The sequence below is a fragment of the Ascaphus truei genome, chromosome 11 (assembly GCF_040206685.1).
Source record: "Ascaphus truei isolate aAscTru1 chromosome 11, aAscTru1.hap1, whole genome shotgun sequence".
NCBI classification, from domain to species: Eukaryota; Metazoa; Chordata; class Amphibia; order Anura; family Ascaphidae; genus Ascaphus; species Ascaphus truei.
In genome coordinates this window covers 46,510,689-46,528,502 of record NC_134493.1, presented here as the reverse complement: position 1 = coordinate 46,528,502, position 17,814 = coordinate 46,510,689, and the positions used below count along the sequence as shown (strand labels likewise).

Below are 17,814 nucleotides of genomic sequence, written 5' to 3'. Positions count from 1 at the left end.
GGGTCCCCCTGCGTCCCGAGATGCCAGTATCTCTGCAAAGTTTAAAGCTCCCGCGTCACGCGGGCCAATAGGAAGCTGCACCAGATGACGTCCCGGCTTCCTATTTGCCCGCAGGGCCCAGCTTTGAAAAGCGTATATGGTTCACCATATATTTCATACTTTTCAATCATTTACTGGTTTGCCGGCAAAGTAAAAAAAATCTCCTAATCCATGAGGGTCACAAAAAGAATACTGGGATGCTCTTTTCAGGCGAGTTGTTTATTATTAATAATAATAATAATAATAATAATAATAAATAAACTCAGATCAGGGGGAGTTTTAGGCATTTTCGGCGTGAGGACATATAGTATTACAATTTTCCACATTTACACTGCAGTATGTTTTTTTTCGAGTGGTGAAAAGTGCAAAGTTAAAGGCAATGGGCTTGTGCTTTTTATTTGATATCGATAATCTTCTTGCACTCCCTTATAATAATAATAACTTTATTTCATATAGCGCTTTTCTCCCAATGGGACGCAAAGCGCGTCACATTGACAGTATAGCGCGCGGTACGCAGAACACAGGATTGTTACAGACACGGTCCCTGCTCAGGTGAGTTTACAATCTATGATGTTGGTGCCTGAGGCACAGGGAGATAAAGTGACTTGCCCAAGGTAACAAGAAGCCGACACCGGAAATTGAACCAGGCTCCCCTGCTTCAGTGTCGTTGTTAAATGAGTCAGTGTCTTTACTCACTGAACTGCTCCTTCTCTCTCATGTTGGCCCCATCATGTAGATACATTTTACCTGTTTAATCATTTCCAGTCACGTCACGGTCATTGTAAACAAGTTGACAGACAACTGGCACCCACATCCATCAGCCATGTTTGTGATCACATCCAGAGAGGCTATTTGCAAAAGAACACAAGCCGGCTTCATTATGAAGTCATCCCATTTGGAAAGGGCATTATCGTTCAAAACACTAAGCCAGAGCATTTGAATAACATGGGGTGGAGATCGATCCTGACATATACGTTGCCTGTGAACGTGGCTGTGGAAGTAAAGCTGTCATCGCTAATGTTAATGTGACTTTCAACGGTGATCCTAGGCTTGTCACCTCCAGTGGATTGTAGAAGAGACACGCCTAGACGTCTCCTATTACAGACTGCTGAACTGCTCCTAGTAGCTGCAAAACAGGTCCAGCCACGAAATGTGAAGAGTAAAAGTCCACGGCGCGGGTAAGGCGTCCCAGGTTCCACTTCAATCCTCCACGCAGCTCATCCAGCGCTCCCCGGGTTCAGAAGACTTAGGAACTTATTCTATATCCACCGGATTGGGCCGATGGAGAGTCGCCCAGACACAACTCCCCCAGTGAAGTCAGCCACTTTGGGGGATATAGAATAAGCCCATCAGACATACAAAAAGAGAAGAGAGCGCAAAGAAGGATGGTATATGAAGTTCTTTTATATAACAGCAAGACGTTCACAGCACTCACGAAAGATTCTAAAAAGGTATGTATTTATTCCATCAAATTAACAAAAACATTTTTTATGGAAATGCCGACATTTCGGACAATCAGTCCGAATCAGTCCCATCTTTATATGGGATGAAGGAGCGGATCAGCGAGTTTGCATTGACACTCAAAACAGAGACGCAGAGTTAAAATCCCGGTGTCGGCTCCTTGTGACCATGGGAAAATCACTTAATCTCCCTGTACCTGAGGCACCAAATTCATAGATTGTAAGCTCCACGGGACAGAGACTTGTGCCTGCAAAAATTCTATGTGCAGCACAGCTGCCTCCACTGTAGTCTGGTTTCGAGAGCCATGTGATCTTAGAGAGAACGCCAGCTGTGGCCCCCGTGAAGTGCCACCAAACTTGTGTTCAGCAAGAAAGACGGAATGACGTTTCAGCGTACGGCGCTATTACTCTGACCTCAATGTGTTTTACGTGTTCATGGCGGCTTCCCTGTAAACCCCAATCACTTTATATATTTTACAGTTGTGATTTCACAAAAACCATCAGTACAGCTGCATATTTATTATTTACACAGGGCACTCATCAAACCATCCACACAATGTAATTATGAGATGCCAGGGCTGAGATACCTAGAAGGCCTTTCCCATAAGACCTCACAGCTGGATGGATACTTCATCATGTGAAATAGGACAGACAGGCTTACTTTCATAGTAAGCAAACAAAAGGGATCATATACAATAGCAGAATCAGTTTCTCTAAAACTGCAGAGATCTCCAGCCAGGCAAATAACCAATGGAATAATTATAAGGCGTATTTTATTACAAAGCACTGACCTAGGATTTTGCTGCCACAATGAGGTTCTGCCCTAAAGAGCTTACAATGTAATGTTGGTTCCTGAGATACAGGACATACTTGTGTGTCAGAACAAGGAGAGATTACAACAGGAGTCTAGCTGGGTTCCGACTGTTTTTATCACTAAGCTACTCCTTTGACCCCAATCGATATATGGGTCATGGAGAGGTGGGACTTTTTGATTTGCTTTTTTCCCTTTCCTAAATTTTAAGATTTCTACATCAGGGGTTTGCACTTTGTTGCTGGTCTATGGAAAACAGCATACACAACAGCTTTAAATCCAGATCCTGCAGTTACGCCAGAATAAGGGTCTTCATTTTGCCATTTTCCTGTTCTGTCAGGTTGGACACCATTAAAGCCCCTAGCAGCAGACATTCTGGGTTGGTCCAGCCAAACGACTATATCAAGGATTGAATCCTACAAAAGGCAATGCTGCAATTCAGACCTAAGGGAGTCACATGTTATGGAAGTTAAGCAACCAAACATCAATAACATCAGGCAAGGGGAAATATTTGGTCTTGTACGGCCCCAGTCTAGTCCAATTTTGTCTTCAGCCTAATTTGAGCGGTGGAAGATCACAAGCGGGCGGATTACTCATGTGTTTCTGGTGCTTAAAACAGAACCCAAGAATTTCCAAACATACTTGTTATAATGTATTTCCGTAGGCCACTGAACATTCTAGGAAGTCATTTAAATACCTTTCAAACATTAAGATGCCGATGAAAACATGCACAGAATAGGTGGGATCAGCTTCACTCGTTCACGTGATAAGTGTCAAAACATATTTGTCTTTTACAACAGAGTCAGGTTCAGTCCCAGATAACATCTTTTCAAATTCACTATTTACATGACTGTGTTTGGAGGTCACCCAAACATTCATTTTACTAAAGGTCTTTGGGCCTCATTTTGAAAAAGACTATGCCTGGGGTGGGCGTTGATTGAGCCACCTGTGCTGAAGCAGGGATATCCTTAAAACCCGATCTGTTGGTGGCCCTTGATGACTGGAGTTGGCCACCCCTGGACTACACCATATTTGAGGTCTTGACAAGAGGGAGGAAGAGAGCGGTTATTAAATAATTTCCATATATTTCAAAAGGAAGCAGAAGTGCAAGTGTGTATGTGAAAAAGGAGTTGTATTCTGGGTTTGCACATAAAGTTGTAGTGCAACGTCATGCCCGCTAGTGCCACGTCATGCCCGGTAGTGCCACGTCATGCCCGGTAGTGCCACGTCATGCCCGGTAGTGCCATCACCCTTAGACCACAGGGTCAAAGATCATGTTCTCCAGTAAATTGTTCAGATATTTTCTGAAACTGACCATGCTGCGAATTAAAGGAAGTACGGCCTCATTCTGTTCAATCACCGTAAACTTGTTCTATGTGCAAAACAAACAATATTCAAAAGAATAATTCATAAATCACTTCTGCGTGGGAGGTTATTGACACTAACATAGAAGTGAGCCAGGGCAGGTACAGCACATCATGAAAATACAGAGATACTGCTAGGGAAACTATTATTATTTCAAATAAGTAATACAGTGAAAAAACACGTCATAATCAAAATGTTACAACCCTAGTAATAATGGGGAGAATAGAGGGGGAGAGAAGAGGGGACACGGCATTTGTACATATTTATGTAAAAACAGGTAAAATCCAAAAGATAGAATAACATGAAGGAAATAGTACTGTCATGGGCGTCCGCAGAAATTTTTGCAGGGGGGGGGGCATAATTTATAACCGCAGCGCAATGGCGGTCCCGGCTGCGGCACAGATTGGTCCCGACTTGGGAGTGAGACGGCTTTCATTGGTAGGTAGTGTTACCAATGAGAGCCGCATCACTCCTGAGTGCTACCAATGACAGTGCGCTGCGCTTCCTCCTGCGTAGCAGCATAGGCTAGCCTACCACTAGCTGCCTGCCGCGGCGCCAGGGGCACCCACCCACCTCCGTCCCGGTCCACCCACCTCCGTCCCGGTCCACCCAGTCTGTTTTTGGCGTTTATAGCGCCGTTAACGTACTGTACGGCGCCATAAATGCCAAAAACAGCCCAGGACTGCGAGTGATCCAGGCAGAGCCGCCAACAGAAATCATGGGGCCCAGGACAAATGAAAGGAGCAGGCCCCCCCGGAACCCATAGCACCCCCCCCCCCCCGAACCCATAGCGCACCTACCACGAAAAAATATCTTTTAGAGCGCAACTTTTACTTAACTGTTTTCTTATTGTGATAGAGAATAAAACATTACAGTGCAACCTGTTTATTTTTATATTTTCAACAAAAGACATGTGTCTGCCTGCCTGGGTGGGTGAGTGGGTGAGTGGGTGAATGACAGTGGGTGAGTGGGTGAATGACAGTGGGTGGGTGAATGACGGTGGGTCGTGGGTGAATGACAGTGGGTGGGTGGGTGAATGATGGTGGGTGGGTGAATGACGGTTGAATGACGGTGGGTGGGTGGGATAATGACAGTAGGTGGGTGGATGAATGATGGTGGGTGGGTGAATGACAGTGAGTGAGTGGGTGGATGGGTGAATGACAGTGGGTGAATGACAGTGGGTGGGTGAATGAATATTGAATTTGGGTGGCTGAATGATGGTGGGTGGGTGAATGACGGTGGGAGAGAGTGACTGGGTGACAGTGACTGGGTGGGTGGGAGACAGTGACTGGGTGGGTGGGAGACAGTGACTGGGTGGGTGGGAGACAGTTACTGGGTGGGTGGGTGACAGTGGGTGGGTGGGAGACAGTGGGTGGGTGGGACAGTGACTTGACAGTGACTGGGTGGGTGACAGTGACTTGGTGAGTGACGCTTCCCCCTCCTGCCCCCGATATCCCCTTCTGCCCCCGAAATCCCCGCGGCAGCTGCCAGGGACAGGAGGTGGGCTTGGGGAGGGGGCGCAGGAGGAGGGCTCGGGGAGGGCACGGGAGGTGGGCTCGGGGGGGGGGGGGGCACGGGAGGTGGGCTCGGGGGGGGGCACGGCCACAGGAGGTGGGCCGGGGGGCACGTGGGAGGTGGGTGCGCGGGAAGCTGGCCAAGGGGGGGAAGCGGGCCGCAGAGGAGCTGGTACTTCCCCCTCCATCCCACGTTGGGAGGGGGAGTGGGCCGCAGAGGAGATTGGCTTGTACTTCCCCCTCCGTCCCACTTTGGGAGCGGGGGAAGCGGGCCCTGCCCATGCGCGCTAGGACCGCGGGGAATCGGCGCAATTTTTTTAAACTTTTTAAAAAAAAAATATTTAATTAACTGGTGCCCGGCCACGCAGGGGGCCCAGCCTGACCCACGGGGCCCGGGAAGCAGTACCCTTTGTCCCCCCTGTGCCCCCCCTGTTGGCAGCCCTGGATCCAGGGGGGGGCAAGCGCCCCTCCTTGCCCCCTCCTGCGGACGCCCATGAGTACTGTAGATATAAATGCATACGGTTCTGTTACCAATAGTCTAAATATGGAGAGGTGCCGACATGAAGGAACAAAGGGGCCAAGACTCACGAAAACCTGGAAGTGGCATTGTTATGGAAAACAGAGTTTTTTTCCATATATGCGATATGCCATATATATCATATATGGTGAAGAGGTGATGGGTGGGGGTTGGTGGAGGGGTGGGTGTTTCCCATTCTTGGCAATGGTGCATCTGATGGCATTGAGGGAAAATGAGTGGCTCAGTGAGTAAAGACACTGACTGGCACCAAGTTTGGAGCAGGGGAACCTGGTACAATTCCCGTGTCGGCTCCTTGTGACCTTGGGCAAATCCCTTTATCTCCCTGTGCCTCAGGCACCAAAAAACAGATTGTAAGCTCCACGGGGCAGGGACCTGTGCCTGCAAAATGTCTCTGTAAAGCGCTATGTAAAACTAGCAGCGCTATACAAGAACATGCTATTATTATTATTATTATTGAGAATTTGTGAGAGAAATTTGGATTCATTTATGTTCAAACCATAAATGGGTTTCCCTAGGATGGTATGTAATGGGTCATATGGGATTATTAGGCTAAGGATACTATTGATTAAGGAGAGCACCAAATTCCATAAGGGTTGATCTTGGGACACGTCCAGAACATATGCAGTATAGATCCCGAGTCTCGGCAATTAAGCCAGCATAATGGGGAGACGTGGAATCATTTGGCTAGTGGAAGACAAATAACACCTACATATTATCCTATAAATACTTCATTTTATTACAGCGCTGGATGAATTTTTAGAGGGTGCCGCCCATATGTCTTTCCGGGTCTCCAGATAAAGGTGAATATTTACATCTTTTCCCAAGCAGTCATATTTATCTACTGCCGTTGGTAGCGATGGGGAACAGGGTATGATAAAGAGTTGAAATGACCCCTTCTGTGAGGGATTTGGTGGATACTCAACGACTCGAATGGGGCGAGACTACAGATTTATATATTGTTTGAACAAAATTACGGCTTTGGGAGGAACCGGAAAAATTCCAAAGAGGGAATATTATGATTTGTGACTATTCTGTAGTGACATAAAAAGGGAACTTTCCCTAGGGAGAGAAGATTGGTGACTCTTGAGAAGCCCCTTCTGAGCCCAAGGATTCGTCTGCCGGTTGCCCGTGTAAAAAGGGAGGGAAGGGACAGCAAATAAGGGCTGCATGATGGGAGAATTTGTTCATTTAAGTCCGAGTTTAAGGGAATCCCACAGACTACGAGACAAAAATCATCCAGTTATTGTAAATGTCTTTTGGTCTAGATCGGGGTGCTCAACCTCCAGTCCTCAAGACCCCCCCCCCCCCCCTCCCCCAACTCTTCAGGTTTTAAGGATATCACAGCTTCAGCACAGGTGGCTCAATCAGTGGCTCAGTCGAAGGGGACATCTGTGTGATGTCACAAGTGTTTGTACAGCCAGTGTCCCCACCTCCCCTTATCTTTATTGGCTCTCTGATAAGGACAGTGTGGGATAAGAGGAAAGAAAACACTTTCTTGACAAACCCTTCCTCCTACAAACGCCCTTAGGAAATTCAACTGGCCGAGTATGTTGAATTGTACTTGCAAGTCATACCTAACTCTGACATTACTCCCATCAGCACTATGAAATAGGTCTTTGGGTGGAGAGGAAAGGAGATCAATTTAGGAACTGGTTTATATAAACACCATGTACATTAACCCATACTCCAGTCCTCAAGGGCCACCAACAGGTCAGGTTTTCAGGATATCCCTGCTTCAGCACAGGTGGCTCAGTCATTCTGACTGAAGGCTGGAGCTCACAGCCACCTCTGCTGAAGCAGGGATATCCTGAAAACCTGACCTGTTGGTGGCCCTTGAGGATTTGAGTTGGCCACCCCTGCTATACTCCATGTCGAGAAACACTTGTGAACACACACAATACATCTGGGAAATATGCACATTTAAATAATGTCATATTTCCCAATTAAGTTAGCATATTGACTGGGTATCTCAAGTATGTTCACATGTATCGTCTCTCAGACTATAGGTTAATCTATTTGGACGTATATAAGTCAACGGACCCTCTCCTTAATTGATATCGGTCTTAGAAATAAATAGCAACACGTTTTTTAAAGATAACAAAACATTATCCTGAAACAACATGACATTAGTCCTATAGTTAAATAAACCCATAGGATTTAAAGTCAATTACAGACGTTAATTCTGCATACGAGTAAGAGGTTAACTCTGCTCCGATTTAAAGCAGTTTAGGTAATCTAGCCCTCTGTCCCAGACCCCCTTGCTTCTCCAATAGCACCAACAAGGAGAATCCCTGCAGATACCTACAGTACAAATCACAGATCACAAATGGGGCAGGACCTAAGACCGATTAGTCTGTTTTAGCAAGAGTCTTTATGTCAAACTTCGAGGGGTTGGCCCACAAACTCGGGACTAATGCTTTTCCAAAAAGAACGGGGCGCGAGCAACAACGAATAATGACTATTGTGACAAATACCTATTAAAAGGAATTTACGGATTAGCTTGTAGTAGCAATTTCACTTACTCAGAAACGGAAGCGTGGGTGAGACTCTTTAAATAATACATTCAGCCGCATGTTTTTCTATATTACAATCTGTGCCAAGTTTATACTTGTGTAGATTATTACAGAACACATGCTGCAACATGCCCAATTGTAATAGCCGGCTCTACAAAAGATCATAGGCGGATTCATCTCAAACATTCGTACCATGGTGCAGACAGACTTGAGAAGAATATAAAAACAAAAGACAATGTGAAGCTAATCAGCTCTCTGAGATGTTTCTCTTAGATCAGCCTCATGCTATCGTAGATGCAAGAGACCATTGCCGCTGATTCACATACAGTGTTCTGGGAGAAATATAAATATAGGGGCAAAAGCAGTGTAGTGTTATTAACCCAATTGGTCTGAAAAAAGAACCCACGGAGAGGTTACGCTGTGATCAAAGGCGAAGTACAGATGCAGCGGCTGTAATCCGACCATGTCTCCAATTGGTTTTCGTGATCTCCCCGAGATCCTTTCAACATTTGCCGCGACAGACTAATGGCCCACGTGACGCAGACCTTTGAACTTGGCCTAGATACCAGCGGCCTCTATGGCGCACCACGCACTCTAGTGCGTGATACAACCCGAGAAACGGTGGGATAACGGCCGCTGCATCTGTACAGTGCTTATGGATTAGGATATTGGATATTGGTATATTTTATGGCATGAAGTCCGAATTCGCTACAATGGTGCCAAGCACGAGCACACCTTGTGGCTCCATTCACCTGAACGAGCTTTACATAGGTTTGAAGCAGGGGGTCTACGGAGCTGAACCCCATTAATTTCAGCTGCATTGAACCCCTGCTTCCCGAGATACTTACCTCCGTAGGGGGCGCCGGTATCTAGGCCAAGTTCAAAGGTCTGCGCCACGTGGGCCAATAGGAAGCCACCCTCGATGACATCACGACTTCCTATAGGCCCGCAAGACGCGTGAGATTTGAAACGCCGCCATTACGTGAACCCTGCTAGTGAGCCGGAGCAGCTACCAGAACCCCTACAAAAGGTAAGTATCTCTAGAAGCAGGGGGTCCCCGGAGCTTAAATTAATGGGGTTCAGCTTCGGAGGCCTACTGCTTTGATCCTATGTTTGTTTAATTTTTAAAGGCCTCTTAATATGTGCTAAAGCTTAAGTTCATTTAGTAAGTGCTTTAACAGTGAGCGAGTGCTTTAAATGTATTGCAACAACAATATACGTGGCTACGCAAGAGTTTGCATGTTTCAGAATTTGTGATCACTTTAACTGTCACATTCAAGACCAAAAGCCCAAAACCAAATCGTACTGCCAATAACGCCACAACATATGTAATATACTGTATATATTGTCAATGTTGGGAGGCACGGTAGTTAACGGACAAATACAAAGCGCAGAACAAATGCTGCAGTCATTTAAAGGAGCAGCCGCCTAGTCTTTTACCCATGGGTGGGGACCAGGGGTCTCCAGAGCTGAATCGTGTTAATTTCACCTCCGGGGTTCCCTTGCTTCCTGGGATACATACCAGGGAGGTTGAGGGGGGAGGGGAAATTAGGAGGGGAAGGGGGGGGGGGTTTAACCTGTACCGTTCCCTCCAGGAGAAATAAAAATGGAGGATTAAACCTCCCACATCACGCCAGCCAACAAGAAGTCGCAACATCATCATTCGCTGCTTCCCACTGGTCCGGCTGCACATTCTCCGGTATCTCGGGAAACAAGGGGGGGTGGGGGGGTCCCGGAGCTGAAATAAACGCGGCTCAGTTCATCGTCCCACCGATATTAAATAAAGGGGAGGGTGGGACTTCTCCTTTAAGATGCCTGGATGCATCCTGCGGCAATGCTCGCAAGCTCTTACTGCAGCGTACGTGTCACCCAAGAATGACACAAAGATTAATCACTTTCGTAACGATTTGATTGAAATAATTTAATGAATCCGTGTAAATATTTGATATACATACAAATAATTCAGAGCTTACAAGAGGGCTATACTGCCACCCAGTGAGCATACGTAAAATACCAGGCAAGCCAGAGAAGGAGAGCATTCGTTATAGTCCATGTTTTCTTCTTGCCAACGGCAAAAAGGCGATGGTTTAACCCAGGGGTGGCCAACTCCAGTCCTCAAGGGTCACCAACAGGTCAGGTTTTCAGGCTATCCCTGCTTTAGCACAGGTGGCTCAATCAGTCCTTGCTTCAACACAGTTGGCTCAATGACTGGCTCAGTCTTCAACTAAGCCACTGATTGAGCCACCTATGCTGAAGGGATATCATTAAAACCTGGCCTGTTGGTGGCCCTTGAGAACTGGAGTGGCCACCCCACGTCTAACCGCACCAGTCGGCTTCATTTTATAAGCGCCAGATTATCCCACTAAATTCTCTCTGCATAATTAACGATGTTTCATTGACGGACGTTGTGTCACACACGTTCAGATAGAAACACAGCTGCTCGACATCCCACTTGTATAACGTTCTTCAAGACGGAGTAGGCCGGAGCCTGCAGAGGAGACGGGAAATGATACGCTGCATGAGCTATGAAACGTCTTCGTATTCTATTTCACAGAAAACCAATACTTGCAGATGCAAGAAAAGAGCTCGTTTTCTTTAGCATTCAGATGCAATGTAATGGAGCGGTTAGGTAATTAAAACTTAGCTTTTAATATCCAATCAAGATTAGAAAAGTGCAAACAAGCAATGACAATTAGACAACACACTGATGTTCTTGACACATTCATATACAATAGTTCCCACTACTTCAGACCATGCATACGTCTTGGTATAATTTGTGAGTGGGGATGTGTGTGGATCAGTTCACTTGGGGTGCGATTACCAAACTAGGTGGCCAGAAAGAGAGTCCCACTGATTACCTAATAGTAACACTGAATGACTTGGTGGAACAAATCCTAATAGTTAGTGGTATCTGTTATTATGACACTAATGTGGCAGCAACGGGTCCGGTTTTAGCCCTTTGAACATTTTAAGTGTTTGTTGCTGTATATATGGTTAATACCTTTACTAGATACACGAAGATGAATGTCTTCTGGATTTGGTCCTTTTTATATACTTAGAACCAGTAAGCAATGTCTAGGTATGAGCTAGAACTATTTGCTGCTTGTAAGGAGATATCAGGACAGGTTTTAGCTGTCTAATGACTATCAAATTGGAAAGTCATACACTTTATGTAGTTATACAACGATACGTTAGCAATATGTGGGTGTGAGAGAGATATTTACTGCCTTTAAGGAGATATCAGGACAGGTATCAGTCTGGCAGGTGGATTTACAGCACCATCCCATGGCGCCACTTCAGCCCGCGTGATCGCCACGTTGCACCGGTGTCCTCACCCCAGGTAAGGGGTAGGAGGCGTTTGTGTTTTGGGGGTGTGTGCAGGGGGGGGTGTTATTGGGGTGTGGGGTGTTGTGTATTGAGGGTTTAGTGTGTGTATTGGGGGGAGGAAGGGGACAGATGAGGGTGTGGGGGAGAGAGGATGAGGTATAGGTGTGAGAGAGGGAGGAGGGTGTCTCGTAAGGCTGCTCACATAGGGGGGTGGGGGAGGCACAGTGGAAACTCTAGTTTTGGGGCACTGGAAAAGCTGTCCGCGGCCCTGGGCACAGGCACAACATGGCAGGTGGTGCGACTTGCGAGCACGACACTATTGCAACTGACGAGACTGTGGCGAATTTGGAAAGACAACCACAAGTGTGGCCAGCATTGAATTCCTATTGGACACTGCTGTACTAGTGGCTATCTGATAACCATACTACTGTGTGCCCAATGAGAAGGTATTTATGTTTATATCTGAACACAATTCAAATGCTTTCCGAGCCCAACAAGTACTTGGATCTGATTGGGTCCATGTGAAGGTGTCCTAATTAGAACATGCTCCCTAAAATGATGTGCTCTTACCAATTCAGCATCATGTTCTAACCCCGTATCGTGATGCTCCATCTCCTCATCCCGAAACTTCTTTATAGTCTTCAAAACAAGAACATTGATCAACATGCGCAAGCTCTACGGCTGAACCAAAAAGAGAGTGGTCAGAAGGTGGGGTTTAGCCGTTTTCTACTAATATCACTGCACTGAGAAACTTAGTCAACTTTTGAAGCACAAGGTGATCAATTCATGACCAACTTCCGTCCATCAACAAGAGAAACTAACACAGATCTAGCTAATAGAGAGCTTATATCTACAAAAAAATTACATTGAGACAGAGAGACACAAATCCAATATAAAACATAACTTTAATTAACAGCCAGAGGGCAGAGAGGGTTAAAGCATCAAAAAGTATAAATAGTTTAAAAAAGCAGCAAACTTCCTATGCTAACCCCCCCTAAACATCCACTTCCTCAGAGAGGACTTCACAGATAAACCCCACACGGTTATGATCCTTTCTTTTGCTTTTTTTGAAGCAGCCAGGGAATAAAATAGCCTATTACTACTAAAGTATTACTCATTTTCAGGAGCTATAAAATAACACCATTTAAAAATGATAAAAGGTAATGGTGTCTTCTGGATAACACCCCCAAAAGAGAGCAGGACGCACACTTTCAATGTATTTTGGTTGCATATATTGAGATCTCAGAGCGGATATAAACTGGCATATTTCCAGAGATTCACACAAAGCAAAGATCTAGACAACACGTGGGCATTCTGTATATATGGGTAACGTATAACGTATAGATGTAAATGCCATCTTCATTCTAGGTGCAGAATGCACTAAAATGTTGATTAGAATTGAGTATTAAATACTAGAACCTATGGTTCTTAAGAAATGTGCTTTCTAAACACCCCAAAGAGTATACAGCGTACTTGTTTAATGTAATATGCATTAGATAAGTTGTGAGCAAATAGTACACTCACATCTATGCCGTACGTATAAAAGCACAGCCAAAACACAATCATACTGATATGTTCAGCGACCATATCAACTATTACTACAGCTTAGAAAAGACAAGCACATATTTTTTTTATGGTCATCGATAAAACATGACAAATGTGTTATGCGAAAATGCCAATTTCTTAATGTCTCGGTAGAGAGATTTATAAATGACCCTTGGTGGAGTTCTTTGGGAACAAAAAGCCTACATTCTAGTATCTGCAGCCTGTAATTGGAATAACCTTACAATTTGTTATTCATGATCAATCAGCATCATGCTTCGTTTCGTTTCTGAACCCTACCCTCACCGTTCTCCCTTTTATTTTCTGTATCCACCAATATATGCATAAAATGGGAATTCAAGTTTGAAAAACACAGCCAAACAATCGAATTAATTATCTAGCTTATACAGTAGCCACAGTTCCTAGAAACAGGAAGATCAATCCACTGCACTCCATTCAAATGTTATTTATTTCAGAATGCATCGTCCCTAAAGATGTCTCGCACTATGAATATTATACTGAATGTGACACACTTCAAAGCAGCAGTCTGTGCAAATCACCATTCTGGTTTGCATTATTATCATTATATTATTATTATTACTTTCAGAGATCCCATCTTACTCTTTCCAACACGGTTTTTATTTTTAGAACCAGCTGCTTCGTTCAGGAGATATTATTAAGTGCCTGGGAGCTTAAAATGGAGCTCTTGCTAGAGCCCAGGGTAGTCTAACGGTTACCATGGTAACCTAAAAGTTACAGATTAAATGATGATTTTAAAACACACACAAAAGATGTTTAAAAAAGAGCAGGACATGCTCAGGGGACAAGATGCAAACATTGCAGGACGGTTTCTCAACTCCAGTCCTCAAGAACTCCCCCCCACCCAGGTCAGGTTTTCAGTCAAGATATCCCAGCTTCAGCACAGGTGACTCAAAAGTCCCTGCTTCTGCACAAGTGGCTCAATCAGTGGCTCAGTCTTTGACTCAGCCACCTGTGCTGAAGCAGGGACTTCTTGAGCCACCTGTGCTGAAGCTGCGATATCCTGAAAACCTGACCTGTTGAGGGGGGAGGAGAGGGCTTGAGGACTTGAGTGGAGAGCCCCTGCTGTAGGAGTGAAACGCATATATGTTTGAGGAGTGGATAACTGCTTTAATATGCTCGTCATCACCACTCAAAAGTTCCCATGAACAAAGCCCTGCACGGACACAGCATTGCATATTTTATACGGTTACCACAAACATACCTGAAGTAACTCTCTGTGTTTTTCAGGGTCCCTCTCCATTAGGGTTCTGATTTGATTGTTATAATGTTCCGATATGCTCTCCTCCACTGCAACGGTACAGGCCATCGCTCCTTTCCTCCCGAGTAATGCTGTCCCAGCACCTAGGATTGCCAAGTGGTGAAAACTCATGTCCATTTGTGCAATGTAAAAACCGCATCTCCAGCAGCGGAGCAAACGTACCCAATACAAACCCAGCGACATTCCATAAGGGCAGCAGCACCGTGGGACGAACTCTATGTGCAATCATTAGCTCAGTGAACTTTTTCAAATGATCTTTTTCTTGATCCCACATACGCTGTAATAGATTAAACAAATACTGGAATGTGCACAATGCAGAATGCGTAGTATTTAAGCAGTGCTATCCCTGTGTGTGTGCGTGCGCACGCACACACACACACATAATATAGTTACATAATAAAAAATAGAAATGTATATTACGTTTGTGAAAAAAGTAATACACCTTTTTAGAAAAAATGATGTGTGCATCTTGTCCAAGCAGACAGGTAATCACATTGCCTTAGTTCACAATAAAGAGAAAGTTACTGACTCACAGAAAACATTGTTACTCTGCCACACAAATAGCGGAGTTCTAATGAAATAGGTTTGATCATAATACACCTTTGATTTGTTGTGACACTCAGTATATTGGTATAGCCTCTTTATTAGCACTTAATGAGAATAAATAATCAATATCCCAATCTATATTTCACCAAATAGTGCTCTTAATGATGTCTTATTGATTATGCACCCACATCATCCAGTAATGAGTAGTGTGAGACTGTCGCAATAATAACACCATTGACTATACGAAAAGTATCAAATGTAGTCAAATGAAACTGTCTCAAAAGTCGTCTCTAATAAAATTACATTGTCTCTTGTTTATTGCAACAGCATTGTATGAACTGATTACATTCTTTGCGTCTATGAATAACAGAGCTACTTTTATTACTAAGTAACCCTCATATTTGTCACTGTGACCGTCCCTTCCCCATCCTATTCATAGTGGCGAATTGGGAAATAACTCCGGCACACTGGTGAATACTGTCCCGCTACTCTCCTTACACTGGGAACTAGTAAATAGCACAGGAGTGGGACTGCGCTGTGGGATCAGCGCAGGGAGAAACTGTGATCCACGGCAGCAACATTTCCACTCCCTCTTCACTGGGGAGGGAGAGCCTGCTGCTAGAGCAGACAGCGGTTGAGGGGCACAGGTGAAGCCCTTAGGGCCGCCTGTTACCCACCAATGGGTAAAACACATTGATTGATCTGCACATTGTAAAAGTTGATGTACACATAATAACCTGAATAATGGGTCCTACTGTTGACCTGCCCAATACAGCCATTTGCCCAGCATAAATACGATTAGCACCGTATTCTCCGGCGTGGTCTACTCTGATGATACGATCCAGCATTGCTTTATCACCATTGTCTGCAAACCTTCCACCGCTGTAGTCTCTGACTGACGTAATGTTTCCTTGTAAACAGCATTGTAATTTTGCACCTGTCCAACAAAACGGAACGAAAGAAAAATGACCCTGCATCATTTTATAGTAGTTACTGCTCTGTTAACAATCGCTCTGCAATAAGACATTAGACCAGGTGTGCACAAACTTCGTCAGGAAGCAACAGCGAAACGCGTTGAATCAGCTGTTGGAGGAGACTGAGAGCTGGGGAAAATAACGCAGGGAGGTGCTGGCAGGTCACGGAGACTGAATCACCAGGCGGCTTCTTCCGCCCTGACCAAAGCCGTCACAGGACGTGACGTGGGCGGATGTGACACATGCGGAAGTCCTCCAGTGACTGAACACACCGGCGCCATCCACGAGTAACCAGCAGTTCTCTCCAACGAATTGTTCTTTATGCCAAAATGTGAGTGCATTACCTACGAGCTATTTTTTGTGCAATATATATCCTTATCATACTATACCATTGTGCGCTCTCTCCTTTCTTTCTCCATATTCCTTGGGAGGTATATTGAGTTTTGCATGATCCTAATATACATCAAGCTTACCAGACCAGCAATCACAAGGCTTCCATTAGAGGGCTTCCATTAAAGGGCTCCTATCAGAGAGAGATGGATCTCTGATACGTCTGATATACTTTACTAATTTGTGAGCACAACCAACACAGAGACTATTTCATATTTGACTTATTTATACCATCTGCACTATTATACTATTTCTTTATTTTTCACAACCCACTACGAGAACTACAGCGCTCCTCCTACCTGGAAGACAATTATAGTGAACACTATGCTTTTTACATGAGCATGCATATGTGTATTGGAGATCACATGGTCTTTCTTGGGTAATTTCAATGAATCTTAAGTAAGCTGTGACAATGCAATTACAGCACAAAACACATTTTACACGGATATAGATATACCATCTAAAAATAGCCCGCACCACGGGGGTGGGAGGAAAGCGAGAGAGCTTACGGGGCACTGCCCAACAATAACGGAGAAAGAAGGGAAGGGTAGCAGTGTCTGCCCTTTCTTCCAAGTAGTAAAGTGAAAGTGGGAGGAGGAGTAGTGAGCATGATTCCTTTTATTGGACTAAAGCCCACAACAACAACAACAACAACTATTACAAGAAGAACACACGTTCCCAAAAACAAAATCCTACAATTGATTATAACTCATGATGTACAAAGAATAGGAAAACTCTGCATACCTAAAAATACAATTAGTGCCATACTGTAATGGCATCACAAGTATGAGATGTGCCAATTAATTACAACAGAGATCCTAATTACAGAGAGCAATGCTGCCCTTCCATAAGAATATGGTGACCACGGTAACATGCATGTATCCTAATAATAATAGGGAGTCCTGTATTTAAAAACTATAGAACCCAATACACATAGTAATTGGTGATATAAATTAAAAGATTTGCAGAATACTTTTAGTTTGCAAGCTTCTCAGAGCAGGGACTTCATTACCTATGGCGTCATTATGGTTTAAATTGTACGTATTTTAGGTTTTGTACTTGTCCATACACCCACATTGTACTGCGCAGCGGAATATGTTGGCGACATATAAAGGATAATAACAGGGTAATAATAATAAGGGTAATAATAATAATGACGGTAATATTAAGGGTAATAATTAGGTACAATCCCAGGTAAGCAATCTCCATAGAGACCCAGTGTGTGAGACACAGGGGGTTACAGTCACCCCCAGGGGTCTACCCCCATTACCTGTCACCCGAGGGAGCCCCCCCTGGCTGCAGAAGAGTCTCCTTAATGAAGCCCCCGCCACCCTCTCCATTCCAACCACACAGGACGACCTTCCTCCTCAGCCAGGCCTGATAGCAGCCTGCCCCGCGCTTTCTTCTGACATCATCAGTCCTGCGCCCGCTGCTAGGAGACACTGCAGCTTGCTTTCCAGCAAGTGTGACACGCACTACGCATACGTCCCTGACA

The 17,814-nt window shown here is 44.8% G+C and overlaps 1 protein-coding gene across 1 annotated transcript; it reads right to left on the bottom strand.

The window, feature by feature from the left end:
- Positions 1 to 10,146: 10,146 nt before the first annotated feature.
- COQ7 (coenzyme Q7, hydroxylase) lies at positions 10,147 to 17,748 on the bottom strand. Its single transcript, XM_075566059.1, has 6 exons — positions 17,590 to 17,748; positions 15,693 to 15,892; positions 14,572 to 14,686; positions 14,353 to 14,492; positions 12,138 to 12,206; positions 10,147 to 10,728 (listed from the first exon to the last, which is right to left on the bottom strand). The coding sequence occupies exons 1-6, from the start codon at positions 17,657 to 17,659 to the stop codon at positions 10,651 to 10,653; spliced, it is 672 nt and encodes a 223-aa protein (XP_075422174.1). The 5' UTR covers positions 17,660 to 17,748; the 3' UTR covers positions 10,147 to 10,650.
- Between the last annotated feature and the right edge of the window lie 66 nt (positions 17,749 to 17,814).